A 17301-nucleotide genomic window follows, 5' to 3' on the forward strand; every position below is an offset into this window, starting at 1 on the left:
GGGAGCATGTGCATGTTAGTGGGGCAGCATTATGAGTGTTTTCATGAACTGAGGACGAGTTGTGGGAGAATCCTGCAGTACCTTCGGCATCCTTAGACATGTACAGGGAAAGCTTGGTACCATAGGGGATCCGTATAGAATCTGAACCAGGGATGAAGAAGAGGGTTACACAAACTGAACACACACAGTAACATACAAACACACACACCAAGTAGGTTCTCTGTTAGGTGTACTCATCCCAGTGATGCGGAATCATACACATAACCAACTAAAGCAGGAAAGAAATTGGAAATCCCTTTGAGAGAAATTATTACCCGAACCAGCCTAAGAGCAAAAAGGCCGTCCTTGACTAATTGCAGCAGCTACAGCCAAACCTAATTGTTTCCTCATCCTTCACTGCAGCCGTCAGAATTACACAGATACATCTGAGGAAAACTTTGTGACCCTTTTAACGTCAAGAAAGTCTAATGAACAATGACATGATCCATTTCATGCTGAATGACAAACATGTATGTCATTAACAACAGTGCGTCACAAATATGCCCCCTTTTCAGACAGTTATATCAATCTGGAAGAGGGCAGTCGTGGGGGGAAGGGAGACTCCGAATGGTCAAATACAGAATAAAAGATGGAGGAGGGAGTCAAAGTGGGCTGGAGGGTGGGGAGGAGGGGCTCTTATTGATCCACAATCATCCTTGAAAGCATTCTCTTCCTCTGAGGACACTTATTGTGCCCCTTGAATGGTGGTGATGGTGGGAGGTATATGGGTCTGTTCCTCTTTTTGTAATTTGTGGTTTGTAAGAATTCAAAGGATCATAACAACGCTTTTGAATGTTTCAACCCTTTAACTGCAAATCACATTCACATAACTGTCGATCATTTTCCATATCATGCATCTTTAAATTTTGTAGGATTATAGGCTCATTTGTAGGGTTATATAAGTTATATAAAGCTATGGAAAGAAGACTTCCCAGTGTCACTCTGAATACAGCAAACAATGAGGAGATTTTCATATTTGTTACAAGATGTCAGTATTATACACAAGGATGAGGTAATAATGATGGGAAAGATGAATACAATTAAATATTTTGCCCCCAAACTACCCATGATTCAACTGTGAAACAGAAAAAACGCTAAAGAAGAAAAGCTGCGGCTTTAATGAACCATTCTGCTGAGACAAGTTTATGTAAATGGCTCTCAAGCTCTGGGCTAACACAGCAGCATCCAAAGTCAAACAGGTCTGTAGGAAAAATTGACATTTGAAAACCTTTAATACCAAAACACTAATATCAACATCCTCTGGTGCTTTCTCTGCGTGGGGCTTACCATCACCAAGCGGCGAAGGGAACACGGGCATCTCGTAGCCGGTGGGCGTCTGCGGGGAGCTCTGGGAACTGGTGTCTCTTGAACTGCAGTTGGAGGCCGAGCTCACCGGAGCTGATGAAACAAAATAGATGTCCGACTGTGGGTGGAAAAACAGAAGGACATAGAGAGGAAATGAGATCGATAAAGAGACACGGCGAGCATGTAACGATGCCAGGAAATATTAAGAGGAAAAAGAGGCAGATGACCAAATGAGGATAGAGGAGGAAAATGTATTTGTTTTATGCCAGGTGCACTGTAGTCTGTTTTAAATTATCTATGTGTATGAATTACGAGTGTATTATTGCTTTGTAGCCGTGCAGATTGCCAGCCATATTTCCCATCAGGGTAATAAAGATTGATTGAAATGAGAGAGCTGAGACGGCTACTTCCATAATGCAAAGCGGGACCTTTCAACACTCCCAAGCTAAAAGGGCTCTTGCTATAGTGTAACCAAGCTTGTTGTAAGTGCACACATGGCATATATCTTCATCATTATCTGATTTTATTGAAAATATAAAATCATTAATAATAGATAAATAAGTTATTTAAGTTGTGTACATTGTTAACAGAAGCACGGCGTGGATATGATATTGTGTAAGCTGTTAATCATACTGACCCGTGAAGCAGCCAACTGCAGCTCTGGGACGACTGCTGTGTACACAAGGTTGCCATTGACCACCAGTCGGATCTCAATGGAGTCCGTTGTGAAGGCCAGGATGTAAGGAAATGCACAAACTGCAAAGACAACATGAGCATATGATGAAACCAGCAGTAAATGATCAACAGGGGGCATCAGGGAGGCACCCACCAAGATTGCACCAAGTTTGACTGTGAAAACAAGAAGTTAAAACATTTATAAATGCGCTCAACTGGCCAACTCCCACAATACGAGACATTTAATAGTTTCGCCATGGATGGCATTTTGAAATGCCATCATTAGCCGATGATTTATGCAGAAAATATCAGCCTGAGCATCTCTGCTAAGACTCCATACACTTCCTCTCCCCTCTGTTTGATGTGAAATGTACAACAAGGTGATAACTTCACAGCATGGAGGGCAGTGTCGGCAAGTAAAAGAAAATTCTGTAAAACATTCAAACAAACCAGGTGCAACTTGACCAGAGGAGAAACAGTTTAAGAGCTTGGGCCTGATCTAGCAGAAACTTTGATATGCTCTATCCGCTGTAGCTTGGGGACAGTGCAACAAGCACTAAACACAACATCTGACACATTATCAACGTATAATGTTGATGTGGTGAATGTGTTTGCGGAAGAGTTGCCTATTTACACATCCAGCAGATACGGAACAACATTAGCAGTCGCTTTTTCTGTCATGCATTCACTCTCTTTTTAGCTCTGCTTGGTCTACACCAAATCCTGAGGGAAATATCCGGCTCTTTAGCTGCTAAATGCTCCACTATGTTCACCAGCTCTTTGCTAATCTTAGTCTATCTGTCATTTGATGCTGGGCAGGTGGTACAGTGGGCTAATCAGCTTTTTGGTTTTGCAGGAAACAGCTGCAGCAGGGAATGAGGTTGATGAGAGCATTGACAGTAAACTACAATATCAAAGTTACTGGCAGTAAAAACTAAAACAATGAGCTGAAAGACCGTAAAATGCTCTGTAGAGCAGATTTGCAGCGTGGGTGATGAGTCTTGTCACTACGAGCGGCACCTTTCACATTACACATTTTTATTATTAGGTTGTTATTACGCTGTTAACATAAAAATATTGATTGGAGTAGCTAAACAGTTGCCTTCAAACTGGGGCTCTCCCATATACTTCAGTACATTTGTTTTATTACTCAGCACATTTTGTTATTGCTTGTTTTAGGGTGTGTGCATGTGTGTGTGTGCAGGAAAAGAGGACACATTATAGGATGCACAGCAACCTAGAGCAGCGGCTTGTTGTTATCAGCAGGGTCAGGGTTACAGGTCTAGTACCAATTGTGTTTGCTTTTCATCAGGTTCTGCATTAATAAAAATATTCACAAACACACACACACACACACACACACACAAAACCAAACACTTATGATCACGTAGACCAATTGGATGGTTGTGGCTACACGATGTTTCCATGGTGACAGCAAGCTCCGGCCAAGCCAGTGGCATGGGGAGGGTGGGGTGGGGCTCAAGCATTGTTGCTGTGGTAACCTACCAATAGCATTGGGCATCTGGTTCCAGCTGAAGTGAAAGTCGGAGGTGTTGGACTGGATCATCGGTGTGGAGCCGTTAAACGGACAAACTTTCTTATAGTAACAAATATCTGTGTGAGACACACAGGAAACAGGTTCAACTTTCAAATTAAAATGTTTACTTTCCTTCATTTACTCCGGCGACCGTTACAGATAAATGGTATAGACTATGGAGGTTTACTATTGTTCTGTTTTGTCTGTGTTTTGAACATGGACAGAGAGCAGCATTTCATTGTAAAATTATCCATTTTATTATTTGTCCTATTATCCGGACATAAAAAGTAGTCAAAAGCTAAAGTAGACAGCTGCATTTTTATAATTCATCATAATTCATCTCTGACTCTTAATATTCTGGAGCAGTTTTTGCTATGATCTCTATTGCAGAACATAAAACACACAACTTGACTGAAAAAACAAAACATGTGAAATGTTCAGAGTTAAAGGGAAACTCACAGTTGTAACACAACAGCAGACCTGCCTCCCCGTCTTCATACACATCAATGGCTGCTACAAAATTTACCTGCAGGCAGAGACGAGTCAGTTCAGGGAAATCATTTCAACAAGATTCAAAAGGTCAGATACTCTTTTCTTTTCAACAAATAATGCCATGTCACATACCCTCAAGGTACTGGTACTAACCATCCTGGCAATATAAAGATACTTTTCTACATCTGTTTGTTATTCATTGTGGTTAGACTTTCAAATGAGAAATAGTTGAAGTAGAATAACATGGTTAAATTACAGCAGTCGTTCATTCTCAAACCGTCTCATTCATTTTTCATTCCTCTTGTCCCCCCAGCTGGTGGCTGTGAATGACAATGTGTTGATTGACCCAAGCAGCCTGGCAATCAGCAGGTAAATAAAGAAACTAACTGGACCAATTGACAGTCTGAGTCGTGCTCAACCTCAGTGAACATCACATGAAAGCAACTTTAAAAACGAAAGTAGACAAATCCACCAGAGAGGTGACTGGGTGTGTGTATGTGCGTGCACATGTGCCTCACCCTGTTGGCGTCTACATGATGTAGCCGGTAGGCATCTCCAGTGCTCTCATTGATCAGGTCAAACTGATGCTTGTAGGCCACACAGATCATATTGTCATTTTCCCCCGTTGGCCCGTCCACCAGCGCCATCACCACCGGCGGGTCACACAGACAGATCTCCTGATGGGTGAGACACGATAACCTCAGTGCCCACACACGCATATTGGTTTAATTACTTTGCTATAGACTATAACGGCGAAAGTAATGCCAAAAAACTATAGTACAACATTAAAAAAATTCTTAGTAACTTTGTTATTATTAATCTTTTTTCACTCTTACTTTTATTACACTATTATTTTTCTTTGTTTTGTACTCTAGACTGTATTTGTTTGCATTGTGGCAAATTGGCACCATTAAGACGACGCCAAATTACCAATTAGAAGCTCCTGTGTGTCCATGGATGCACAGAACACTATCACTGGATTACTTTGATATTTCAGGCAAGTTCTGGAGTTATAGAGAGTATCATTTTATTTGATGTCTATTCACTATGAACTTTGGAGGTGATGACATTCTAAGAAAGTGTCACACACTGAATCTGGAAATGTGTGTACAATGTCCTGCCCATGAGCTGTGTCGCTGTGTCACTGTGTCTGCTGCAGCTCCAACGGCGGATGGAGTTGCTCAGCAGGCCAAATACAATTACCAACATCCACCTGAATGCACCTGTCTCGTTCACCTCAGGCAGTATCTTTGTCTCACATCTTGAGCACTCTAAAACCCCAGTTTTAAGATGTTTAAATATGTGTGGAGTGAAAAATTTGGGACGTCAAATGTCTACTTTTTATGAGAAAGCAGCTTTAAAAAAGGAAATGAACATTCTATTATCCTATTCATTTATGCACTCATGAATTCATTTTTCCACCCTTTTACTAAATTGTTTTATTAATTCATGTGAAGTCCATTCTACCCGTATGTACTGAAACTCCTCCACTGGTGAGTCTGCTCCTGTGGCGACGGCGCTGAAGCCTTCAAAACGGGGATGTTTCCTGGTGATGAGGAGGAGTTTGTTCCTGATGGCTGCTACTATCCTCAGCTCTGAGCCGTGGTGGGTGTTGATAGAGTACAAATGACAGCCTGGGACAAACGGGGGGGGGGGGGGGGGGGGGGGTAAAGAGTGTTGGTAGAGAGACCGACAATACATTGAACACGTGTTGTGCTTTAGGTGTTGTTCCCTGGCATCATCCCACAGATCAATGCATCCACCACAGACAGCTGGCATGACACCAGCAGCAGGTCAAAGCCTGTGTGTTTGCACTGCCAAAAGGGCGCTCATAAAGGTCACAATATCCTGCTTTAGGCTGATGAAATGTTATGTTTCCTCAAATATAAATAATCTTGTCAGGCACCATTTGCATTAGACAAACTTAGAGACATATTCAGTTAATCTTTCCACCATGGATGAAGAGAAAGAATTTTAAACTGTAGATGGTTTTGTGGTCAGATTGATGTCTCTACCAAAAAGGTACTAACTCTCGAAGATATCCTCACGGGCACATAAAATCGTGAGCCTATCCTATCCAAACCAATTTTCTCTAGTTAACAGAATATTTTTCTTACCTTACGTTGTGTGCAACACTATGGCTATTCTAGCATGTTTTGTGTGTCACACCTTTTGTTTTCTCCAGTTTATTCTCCCGGCTGTCACACTTGCTTCTGACGAGCTGCTTCTCCTCCAGGCCTCTCTTGAGCGTGCCGAGTCTGAACACATAGAGCCGAGCGTCCTTCCCTGGAAACAAAACAAATCCCGCTTCTGTTATGCATGAAGGTTACTCTTAATTTGCCATTACTTTTTCAGCTTCCTCCCACGGTCAGACAATGGCGTCGTACTGCAGGAGGATTACTAGAAGGCTTCTTAGGGCTCGTGCTCTCTCAGAAGGTTTATCAAAGCCCACACACAGTCTTGACAAATGTTTGCGCTGCCATCACATAATCACTATCAAAACCGAGTCAACCCTGTTTGTCAATATTAGGGTTAGCTAATCATCTGCAGGATAATTAATTACATGCTCTTCTGCTTGAAGCAAACATGAGACGAATCCTACAGCTGTTTGTTAGTACACAGCGAGCTCTTGTATATACTATTAGTGTTTTTTATGCTTGTAGGTCTGTGTGTTTGATTTCTCTGGGTCTGCATATCTGTCAGTCCCTTACAGCCCCCCCCCCACTCTCACAGTCAATCCAGTCATGCAGGATAAACAGACACACACAGACACATACACACACCCAACGGGGATTGGTTCTCTATAGGTCAGCTTCCTTAGATCACGGTGAGAGATCAATGTGTTCACTGGGCCAGTGGAGGTGGAAAGGGTAAGTATGTACTCAGCAACACACAGAGAGATGACAGAGGTGAAATAAGAGAGAGGAATAGGAATAATGAGAAAGGAAATGTGCTGTAAATATTGTTCTGCTGCAAAAAAGACTGAGTGGATGGATCATAAAGGATGGCTCAAGCGTTAGCAGTCTCCGATGTGCAGGGAGAGGGTGCTAAGCAGTATCCTCCCCCTTCTTGTGGTCTAATCCTACCTTTGTCAGCTCTGGTGATAAGCAGGTCCTGAGGCTCGAGAACGTGCAACTGCTTCACCACCATGGTTCTGTCAAACACCTGCACTGGGGGCAGAGATTGCGTCTCTGAAACATAAAACACACACAATAAAAAGATGAGTAAAATGTGAAAATATGCCGCAAATATCTGTAATACAAATCCTCTGAGCAAAAAAAAAAAAAAAACAGCAGGATGGCTTGCGTGTCACTCACCAGCGTTGGGCAACGCTGGATCGGGGCCTGAAACATGGACAACATCATTATCATCATCATGTTAGCTGTCAGCCTTGGCATTCTGCTGAGCGCAGTATTGAATGGATATGGATGGGTGGCTTTATTTCAGAGGACATAGGGAGAAATCGATCAGGGATGACCTTACCATCCAGCAGCATGACCCCCGCTGTGTCTGTGGCAACCAGCAGAGACTGACCCCAGGAGTCAGCACACACAATCTCATAGGGGAATGTGCTGCAGAACGACTGGGACTCCCATGGCTGCACATACATACACGCAGACACATGTTGGAATTAATATCCACTTGCTTTGGCAGAATATCAAACTAAATGTGATAATAAGAATGGAAAGTCATGCACACACCACAAAAAGCTCATATTTAGCATTCAAGACTTATCTTTTCAAGCAAGTGAAGTCAAATGTTTCTGGAATTTTCTCGAGTAATAATATGTAAACATTTGCAGATTACTGCTCTAATATCAAGAAAATAATCAGAAAAGAATTAAACCTGTCAGGCTCTACTTGACTCGATGAAAAAGGTGAATTGTTTGGGAAATTAAATAAGGAATCTGACTTCTTTCAGTTGTTAACATTTTTGGATTCCATAAGACATAAAATAAATATAGATTTATATAGATAATATAGATAAATAAATAGATTTTGTGGAGTGAAATGTGTCAAAGACGTGCACTCACCTCTTTTCTGCACAGGCCTGTGGTAACAAGGCTAGTCGGGGCATCTCCTCTCACAATGGTCTTCAGCTTCAGAGCCTAAAGATGAAATGGCATCAGATATGACCCACAGAGACATCTGCCAGTGCTTTGGATTGAAGTGAAGGAAGAAGCACTCAGATCATTTATCAAAGTAATACAACAATGTAAAAATACTCCACTACAAGTAAAAGCCCAGCATTCAAAATCCTACTCAAGGTAAAGTTAGTTATAGCTACTTCATATATCCTTGAAAGGATCACAATATAAATCTGAGAGGTTGTGAGATGATTAATGAGGTCGAAAAGAAGAAAAAATGAATTTTGCTACATGAATTTATATTCTTTTTTTTAGACTTTTCTCTTTGATTTTTTAAACGAAATCTTGGCTAACTTTCCCACTTTGAGCCTTGAAAAGTGATTTAAATGAAATAACGTAGTTTAGTTGAAAAATCTCTCTTGAAACAGCTGACAGCTAAAACTTAAAAAGGAGCCCAAACTCTTCGACATTTTTTCTCTAATTGGGTCACAAGCCAAAAAACATGGGAATCACTGTTTTAATATTCATCAATGAAATGCATTTTTCATATGTTTTTTTAAATGTAACATTTCAATCTGAAAAGTAACCAGTAGCTATAGCTGCGAGACAAATGTAGCAGAGTAAAAAGCACAACATTTCCCTCTGAATCAGGTACAAGAACCTCAAAACTGTACTTGTTCTACATGTGCTACTTTTGGTTGTAGGCATTTTCCACCTACGCCTGACATAACTGGTCACTTCATTAAATAAATAATGTGCTTATATTTACACACAGTCTGGACAGGACATTCAAATCAGGACCCTGCATGTGAACCAGGCCTGTAAATGCATTACAAGAAGGATAGCAGTTGTCTAAGCTTCCTGAATTGTGCACCTATTGTATCACTTATATTCAACTAGCCTACCATTGCTGCTTCCTTGTTTCAAAGCTTGCTTAGGTACTGAGAACTGTGATGACTCCAAGGTGGAAAAGCAAGCACACTGGCAACAGTAAAAAAAAAAAAAAATCTGTCGTGATACATTAAATAAAAGGTGTAATTGCTTCAAATTTCAAATAGAACACAGTTTGCACAAATGCTCAAGCAGCAACCATCTGATCAGACTGACAATTTCCACTCCAAGCTGCACGGTCAGGCGTTTCTATTTACATATCTGCATAAACAGGCAATCTGGAGATAATGAAATCAATACCAACCAACAGCACAATGGCTTGGCAGAGCAGTGCACTCCACCACCCGTGAGAAAATATCCATAAAAAAACACATATTATAGCCTATCAGGCATCCTTGACAACATGACATCATTGCGTATAATGTGCATCACACAATGAGTGAACACACAAAGACTTGGTTTAGTTAAGTAAGCACCTAGTCTCTTCGAAACTGGATAATCAATGGCTCGACACGTCTACCTTCCTTTGTTCTCATGCTTTACAGCACAATGCGTCAATGCCTCGGCTTTGTGTTTATGTGCAGAGAGCGACAGAAACAAGACAAACAAGGTAGAAGACACAAACAGTAACACGAAGAAGAACAAGGGTTAGCAAATGAAGATGACAACCAAAGGAAACAAGAGACAGAGTTTCTTTAGCAGCGTAAACATGTATCTTTAGAACTAGTTCTAAAAAAAGGGCTGACCTTGCTTACTTAATTTCTTCTATGGCGGTGATGATGAATACCTAGTGAGTGTTTATTTTCAGTGGAGACTGAAAAATGAACAGCTGCTTTGACTGCAGGCTGTAATCTGGCCTCTATGAGGTTAAAAAAATCTGGTTATGGAGCTACGAACAGACGTTGAGTCTTGAGCGCATTCAGTACAGTACTGAAATCAATTTGTTAAGTGACAGGTAACCAGTAACATGAGTCAAATACACTTCAGCAGAGCCAAGAGGACTGATGATGACTACCTCAGGGTTAGTAATCAATAGGAACGTTTAGATTTGTTTTTTTTCTCAGCTGAAAAGACATTTTTTTGCATTTGGTTTGTAAAGGTAAAGGGGCTATTAAGGGCACTTTCTGATTCATTGTAGTCAGTTTTTTTTTTTTTATAATTGCATTGGAAGACTTTCATCCAAAGAATATCTATTATCTCACAAACAACCTGGAACAAATTATTCTTTTCGTCTCTGCGTTTTCAGACTTTGTCCCTGCATAATTATAGTTACGTCACCACCCAGAGCAGAGGTGTAATGATGACTACATTGGCCCAGTAATGGCTATTGCAGCTTAGGGACCTGTTCTTGAATTTATATTCCATCCTGACCCTCTTCAAATCTGGTGTCCAGCTCATCCAGCTGCCTGCCAGGACCAACAGCTCTTAAACTGTTGTTTTTTTTAGTTTTTAAAACCAAACCTAAGCACCAGTGGACAGGTACACAAAATGGTTGAAATTTGGGAAAGATTTATACAAACTCTTGTATTACAAACTCTTGTATTAAACTGAGCTCCCAGGTGACATTTTGTCAAAGAGAAGTACACCAGTCTCCTTTCCTAACTTTTTAAATACTTTGGTGTTGAACTCTGCCAGTCTGCTTGAACACACTTGAATTGTTTCCTGCTTTGTCAATGATCAAAAACCTGTCACAGCTCTCTCAGAGCCTGAAAGTCTGTCTTAAACAGCAGTAGTCAGGTGCCCATATAAACACTGAAACAGTTTTTGCTTGATGTATTCATTCTTCCTGTTCACACTTGCCATCAAGAGATCCCTTTCTGATGTAAGTGATAGGGGACAAATTCCTTGTTCTGTGTAAAAATACATTATGAAGTTCAGGTGAAGCTAATGTGAGTGTTAAGCAGCTTGAGTTAGACAGTTTAAGTGGTTAACCTCCAAAGTTTCAGTCTTTTCAGCATGAACTCCTGTTTTTTTCCTTGTTGAGCTGCTGTGGAGCGATAGTAAGAAAATTAGGGAACTTTGTACTAAAAAGTTTGGAAGATATCCACTTGATTTGACTATCTCAGACTGATAAAGCCTTCAGAGCTTCAGTTGAACTGGATGGATATAGAATTTGGTCCTCCAACACATTGAAATTGCAAGAACAATTGCAGCAACAAAAAATTGTTTTGATATACACATTAACACACATGAATGTTATTCGAAGACAGACTTGAATAAATGTGAACCTGTCCTTTAAGACAATCAAAATATGTCGGCACACAAATATGAATTTTATAAATGTGTGTACAAAATTATATTCCTGACCAGTTAGATACAAGCTGAATATTAAAGGTTCTGATATTATACTCAACGATAACAACACTCAACATCTGTGTTTACATACACGTGTGTGTGTGCAGGTTTCTTAGCTGATGAGGTGTGTGTATACTTGTCCATGTACACAATTTGTGTGTGCCCACCTTTGTCTGGATGTGCATCCTGGTGTGTGTATATGTGTGTGTGCACATGTAGGTGTTACTGTCTTCTTACTGCAGAGCTCTGATTGTGTTTGTGTGTGTGCTTGTGTGTTTAATCCTTCATTACCTGCCCTATTCTGACAAATTCAGCCTGCCGTGCCTCCTCCTTCTTGCGTGCCGACTTTGGAGACTCAGGCAGCACGTCGCTGAAGGACCGCCGGTTTAACATGTTCTGGGGAGAAAAAGGAACCTAAACATGGAACACGAACACCCATAATGCGGCGCACGCACACACGCACACACACACAGAGGAGAAAAAGAAAGCAGAAAGGGGTCTTAGAGTCTGACCCTGGCAGGTGGTGAGAAAAGCAGCAGTGAAACTTAGTGAGACGTACGTTGTGTTTGGAGCAACAGTGAAAGGAAGGAGAAAAAACAAGAGAAATAGGAACAAAAGTGATGTGAGGAGGGAGAGCCCCACTGAGAAAGTCAGCATTGCAGCAGTATCCAGTCGGCGTGGTGCAGTATGCAGAGGCTGCAGTGGAATACAGCAGCAGAACACAACTCAGCAGGGGCTACAGTCGCTGCCAGTGGCTGAAGTGACGAGGAGGAGACAGAGGAGACAACCTGGATGGCCTCAAAGTGCGTCCATCCAAGAATGGACAAGAACAGGTCTCTACACTAGACCGGTGCTCAGCAATGAAGCAGTACCTTGTGCAGATCAGGCATGAGGTCTTGGTAGAGTGAGCGGATCAACATGTCAAGGGTCCGCTGACGCTTCTGGGCAAAAGTTGGCGTCTCCAGTGTGGCTTTCTCTCCATTGATTACTGCAGGACATGAAGCAAGATCATATTAGCAAAAAGGAAAAATGGATGATGAAGCTTTATTGGCCATATTGTGATGATTTTTAAAATGTTTTCCCTCTTACGTTTGACTAATAAAAAGTCCCTGAATTCTTGGTGATCAGTAAATACAGGCGGAGACGGGAGAGGGGGTCCAAACAGAGGAACACTCTCCTCTGAGAATATCTTCAACCTGTGATAAAAAGCAGGTATAAGTATGGTAAAGTAAAGCCAACTGCTCTTGTTAACCTACAACATCACAGAAACAATCAAGACTACGTAGTAGCCAGAATTAAAGGGAGTTTTGTCGGTCGGTAAAGTCAAAAGCAATTGTTACGTAATCTGGAACACGATCAACAACAAATCAAAGCACTCACCTGTAACTGTCATTCTGGCTATTATACCTAACTAATGCAAAAATATCTGGAAGTGAAGTGAAGGAAACACTGATTATATAGGAGACACAATAGTCCATACATCTTCAGTTCTTGTGAACACAATTCATGTTGCTGATTACCACCTAATTTCTCTGACTGTCCATGTGAAGGATACGAGTGAAGTGCGATCGGATCATAGACGGTTTGAAGGACGACGATGCGTCATCCCCTTCCTGGAATACTATGGTAACAATGTCATTTCCAATGTGTCTCTTCCTCTCCACCTGCAAAAGAAGACAGACAAAAGTGACGCAAGATGAGGAGAAACTGACAACTTCACCTCAGTGAATCGTCTTGGATTCACCATTTTAAGGGCACTTAAGGGCAAACAACAATCTGTGAACAGAACATTGATATAATCACTTAATCAAGTTATTACGGCAAACAAGTTAGCAGACTATAGCATATTTACATATCCAGCACATAAAGCACCTTGTGAACATTAAGTCTATAGGTGTATACCACAGTCTATAACTACCCCTGCTGTGGTATTTTGGCAATATTACAAGTTGGCATATCAGCAGTTCCTGTTTGAAATGTACCCATGAAAGTACAGACAACTATGGCTGGCTTACTTTGATGCACACGTCAAAGTTTGAAAACCATTGATCGACACTACTTCCTGTAGGATATACCTGGTATACCTATGTTGATGAATAATGGGAAGCAACATCAAGCACACCTACCAACTCCTGTCTCCCCTGCTTTGCCATCTTTTTTTTTTGTAACTGTATTCTCTTTGCCACCCGTCCGCTACTCATCAATGGCAATTTAACACATTTGTCTCTTTGTATTTGTATTTTTAGTCCAGAGAAAGACATCTCAACAACTAAGTTCACACATGTCCAACTCTAGAAACCAAATAAAAACAGTACTCAGAGAATAAAGGTACCGTCAAAAGGCACACGCACATCCAAAAAGTTTTTATTGGTGACCCAACTCTATTTTGGACACAGAGTGTTCAGTCCAAAAATCAGGGAAATATGTGAACTTTGCAGACGAGCTATTTCATTATCTTAGAGACCGCCTGCTATGAAAAACCTCTACGCAATCATGCTCCTAAGAGGATAATCACCACATTGTCTTTCTTATAACATTACCCTTAGGATGAACCTTTCAGCCACACTGCCAGTGAGGCTATACAAAACAGAATTTTTGGGATGCTTTTCTTTACATGATACATCTTTGAATTGTGGGATGAAATTAACACAAGAACTTCACCAATAAAACAGACTTTACATTGCAGAACAACTCTGTGCTGAAGTGTGAAATACAATCATATTGTCGGACATGACTTCAGGGATGGGAGACGGGCGACAGTGTAGCAGCCTCACTGGCATGTCGTACATGACTGTTCCTTATTATTGACTGCAATAATGTCTTTTTTTTTTATCTCAAGAAGAAATCCAATTATATGTCAGATCTGCTAAGCACCAGCCCTTTAAAATCAAACTCACTAATGGCATTACAGAATGAAGCTCTACCCTAAAGTGGTAATATCTCTTCTTCCCCTTTTCGTTCTAAAGTGATCACATTTTGCCCAGTTGGCTGCCATTGTAAAAGTGGAGTCTTTTCTGTGCAAAATGACAGAGATGAAGACTTGGGACTGATTGTCTGAATTTCAACAATTTCTCTAATAGCAGTGTACAGCACAGCAGGAGGGGCCCAATCTTTGGAGAAATTGAAAGAGAAAGAAATATTCATCTTGAATGTTGCAAATATGAGGTCACTGGCTACGTTCATTACGGCTGTTTCTCCTCTGAGTTGTTTTCTGTCTGGACTAAATGTTTATAGCCATGTGTTGTCCATTCTGTGTTGTAGACCAACTATCATTACCATCCCTTTAGTGTGGCTAACATGCAAACTATATAAAAATGCACAAACACACATACACACACCCACCTGCTGTTTGTTCTCTTTAGAGTAGGGTAACATTGTGGACACATGGAACATGAGTTCATGGCCCTGATACACTGTGTAGATGGACTTAATTCCTGTAGTGTCATCTGCGTGTAAAAAGAGGCAGAAAGAAAAGAGGACGAAGAGAAACTTTATCATATTCAAAGGCCTTTATTTTAAAATTATATTAATGTAATGTGATTCAGCGGCTGTGAGCTCTCTTACTCTTGGTGTCCAGCCCTCCGCGATAACCTGCCCATCCCTGCAGCGTAATGGAATCACCCAGCAGATTGAGAAACTTATCGAAGCTCTCACTCCCCGTCTCTGAAACAAACATTTTTGGTTTAGCAGATATCTTCGATTGCAGTACATACTGTTTTGATACAGGGATAGTTTGACACTTTGGGAATTACACTGTTAAACTTCTTTTCACCTGGCAAAACATCTAAAGCCAATTAATATTACATATGTCATTGTAAAATCTACAAACTTTGTTTTTATGGGTGCTTCACTACATGTTGTTTGGGCACAGTAAACAAATGAGGTATAACATTCTAAGTGCTCAGCTTTAGAGATGCTGATTTTGTTACCTTCATACAGAACCATACGATCTTCTCATCTAACTCTCAAATCTCAAAAGCAACAAAATGTTGAATTATCCCTTTAATAGACACTAAAAACAAGGAGGGATTTACCATTGCTAAACATCTCGTCATCTGTGAGCTGTCCATCTTTGGCAAACAAGACGCCAAATTTAAAGTTGACAGAACCCTACAGAATGATAGTTGGGTCAAAATTATTAGAATAATTTACATTTTCATGCATTAAATATTATTTTCTGTTGACATACAGTACTGCTTTATAAAATAAATGCACATAGAGAATGTAAAATATGAAGCAAAAGATACATGAAAGGTATTTAGAAGTGCTAATTATTAGTCTTTATGTAAACATGGGAAGAAAAAAAGACAGATCAAATTATAATATATATATATAGCATATATTAATGCATTTACAGTGTAATGTATGCACAGTACATAAGATGAATATAAAAATGAAAAAAGATGGCTGAATATTAGAAAGTACACTTTATTTGGAAATATATTTAATACTTTCAATATCTAAAAACAGTCAATGAACAAGCTAAACTGTACTCCATCCCATACCTCCTGTTCCTCCAACACCAGCAGATCCTAAGGAAAAAATACATGAGCATTAGCATTCACGCTGACCAGCACTCCAGGAGGACATGACACAGCCTGAAGATATTATACAGTTCACATCCGGCCTGGCATGAAATGGACCGATGCTACATTACATTAGAAGCTGGTTCTCGTTCTCACCTTCTGAATCTCTGGGTTGAGGATCTCCCTGGGGCCCTTCTCAAACCTGTCCATGTTCATTGCACTGGAAGTAAGGAGAGAAGGAGGAGGAGGAAAATGAAAAAAAAAAAAAAAAAAAAGAGAGAAAGGGGTGCTGTTTAGGATCGATGGAAGATAAATAGCCCAGAGGGTTACACAGAAGAATGAGTGAGACCTGAGACAGGGGATTTCTCACCCTGCGTGTACCATTTGTACTCATTCAGAGTGTGACCAGTGACACCGCTCAGCCTGAGGAACTTATAATCTCCTGTTTCATGCATCTTGTTATATCCTGTTACTTGTCACTCATGAAATCTGCTACTGGAAACATAATGTTGATGAAATGAATGACTATAAAAAAAAACTATTTCCAACTATTTTAACAACTACACTACTTTAGTTATGATTGAGTTATAGGGCAACTTTTATATGACTGGGCTGGTAAAATGGTAAAACATGCATTAAACATTTTATCTGCAGATTAATCAATACTGGAATTAATCATTAATAACTGCAGCCTTAAACAAATGAACATCATAAGAAAATAACATTTCAGTTCCTGATTACACCATAAAAGGCTTCTGTTCTGTATCCGTTCATTTAAGTGAAGACATTTTATGTTTAAGTTACATTATCCAAAAAATCATTATTTTAACCATGAGTTTGGGTGCACCTAAAATTCTGATGAAACAGAATCCACAAAGCATGTCTCATTTTTCTTCATGTGCTCGTATGCCGCAAAATGTTGTAATTTACTTTTATCTACAAAAAAGTAAATACTTGACCTCAATAACATACTTGTCAGTGTGCGTGTGTGTATGTGTGTGTTGGATTGACCAAAAAAAAAAAAAGTTGCTGCTGATTTTAAGGCTCTGACCGGGCTATTTGGTGCCAATTGCTCTGCCAACATTGTATGGAACGCAAGTCTTCATGTCCCAGCAGGGAGAGATAACTAACAATATTAATTCTCACACATGTATTGTGAAGAGTGAATGAACTGTGTCGGCTTAGAGCTGCAGGCTGCACCTCTTACCTTAGGATGGACTTGACTGATAGTGTTTTGGTCGGGCTGTAGGGGAGGCTGATCTTCAGAGTGCCCTGAGCGAAGGAGAATGACACAGATCAGGGATTACAAGCTCTTAGCGCAGTCGGCTTCAATCGTCTTTTCTCTGAGGCATCACTTGCTCAAACCTGTTGCAATATTGCTCATTTATAAAAGAATATCCTGCTAACTCCGTATTACCCAAGACATTCACAGAGCACACAACATCTTTTTCCGA

General features: G+C 40.4%; 1 protein-coding gene across 2 annotated transcripts in view; it reads right to left on the reverse strand.

Annotated features, from left to right (window-relative positions):
• garnl3 (GTPase activating Rap/RanGAP domain like 3) overlaps positions 1–17301 on the reverse strand; it is a 56952-nt gene that overhangs the window by 4215 nt on the left and 35436 nt on the right. Inside the window, exons 6-28 of one of the 2 annotated variants that reach the window (XM_070850411.1) lie at positions 17055–17119; positions 16004–16067; positions 15827–15853; positions 15356–15431; positions 14886–14984; positions 14664–14767; positions 12877–12985; positions 12702–12747; positions 12411–12517; positions 12194–12309; positions 11613–11717; positions 8082–8156; positions 7532–7646; positions 7366–7392; positions 7135–7239; positions 6218–6334; positions 5516–5682; positions 4567–4725; positions 4016–4082; positions 3526–3633; positions 1982–2100; positions 1327–1462; positions 82–141 (exon numbers count right to left, since the gene is read on the reverse strand). In XM_070850411.1, the coding sequence (XP_070706512.1) occupies positions 82–141; positions 1327–1462; positions 1982–2100; positions 3526–3633; positions 4016–4082; positions 4567–4725; positions 5516–5682; positions 6218–6334; positions 7135–7239; positions 7366–7392; positions 7532–7646; positions 8082–8156; positions 11613–11717; positions 12194–12309; positions 12411–12517; positions 12702–12747; positions 12877–12985; positions 14664–14767; positions 14886–14984; positions 15356–15431; positions 15827–15853; positions 16004–16067; positions 17055–17119 (2173 nt within the window). Of the gene's footprint in view, positions 1–81; positions 142–1326; positions 1463–1981; positions 2101–3525; positions 3634–4015; positions 4083–4566; positions 4726–5515; positions 5683–6217; positions 6335–7134; positions 7240–7365; positions 7393–7531; positions 7647–8081; positions 8157–11612; positions 11736–12193; positions 12310–12410; positions 12518–12701; positions 12748–12876; positions 12986–14663; positions 14768–14885; positions 14985–15355; positions 15432–15826; positions 15854–16003; positions 16068–17054; positions 17120–17301 lie in introns of both variants that reach the window. The other variant, XM_070850410.1, reaches the window with a different exon arrangement.

Source organism: Pempheris klunzingeri, chromosome 19 (genome assembly GCF_042242105.1).
Source record: "Pempheris klunzingeri isolate RE-2024b chromosome 19, fPemKlu1.hap1, whole genome shotgun sequence".
Lineage (NCBI taxonomy): Eukaryota > Metazoa > Chordata > Actinopteri > Acropomatiformes > Pempheridae > Pempheris > Pempheris klunzingeri.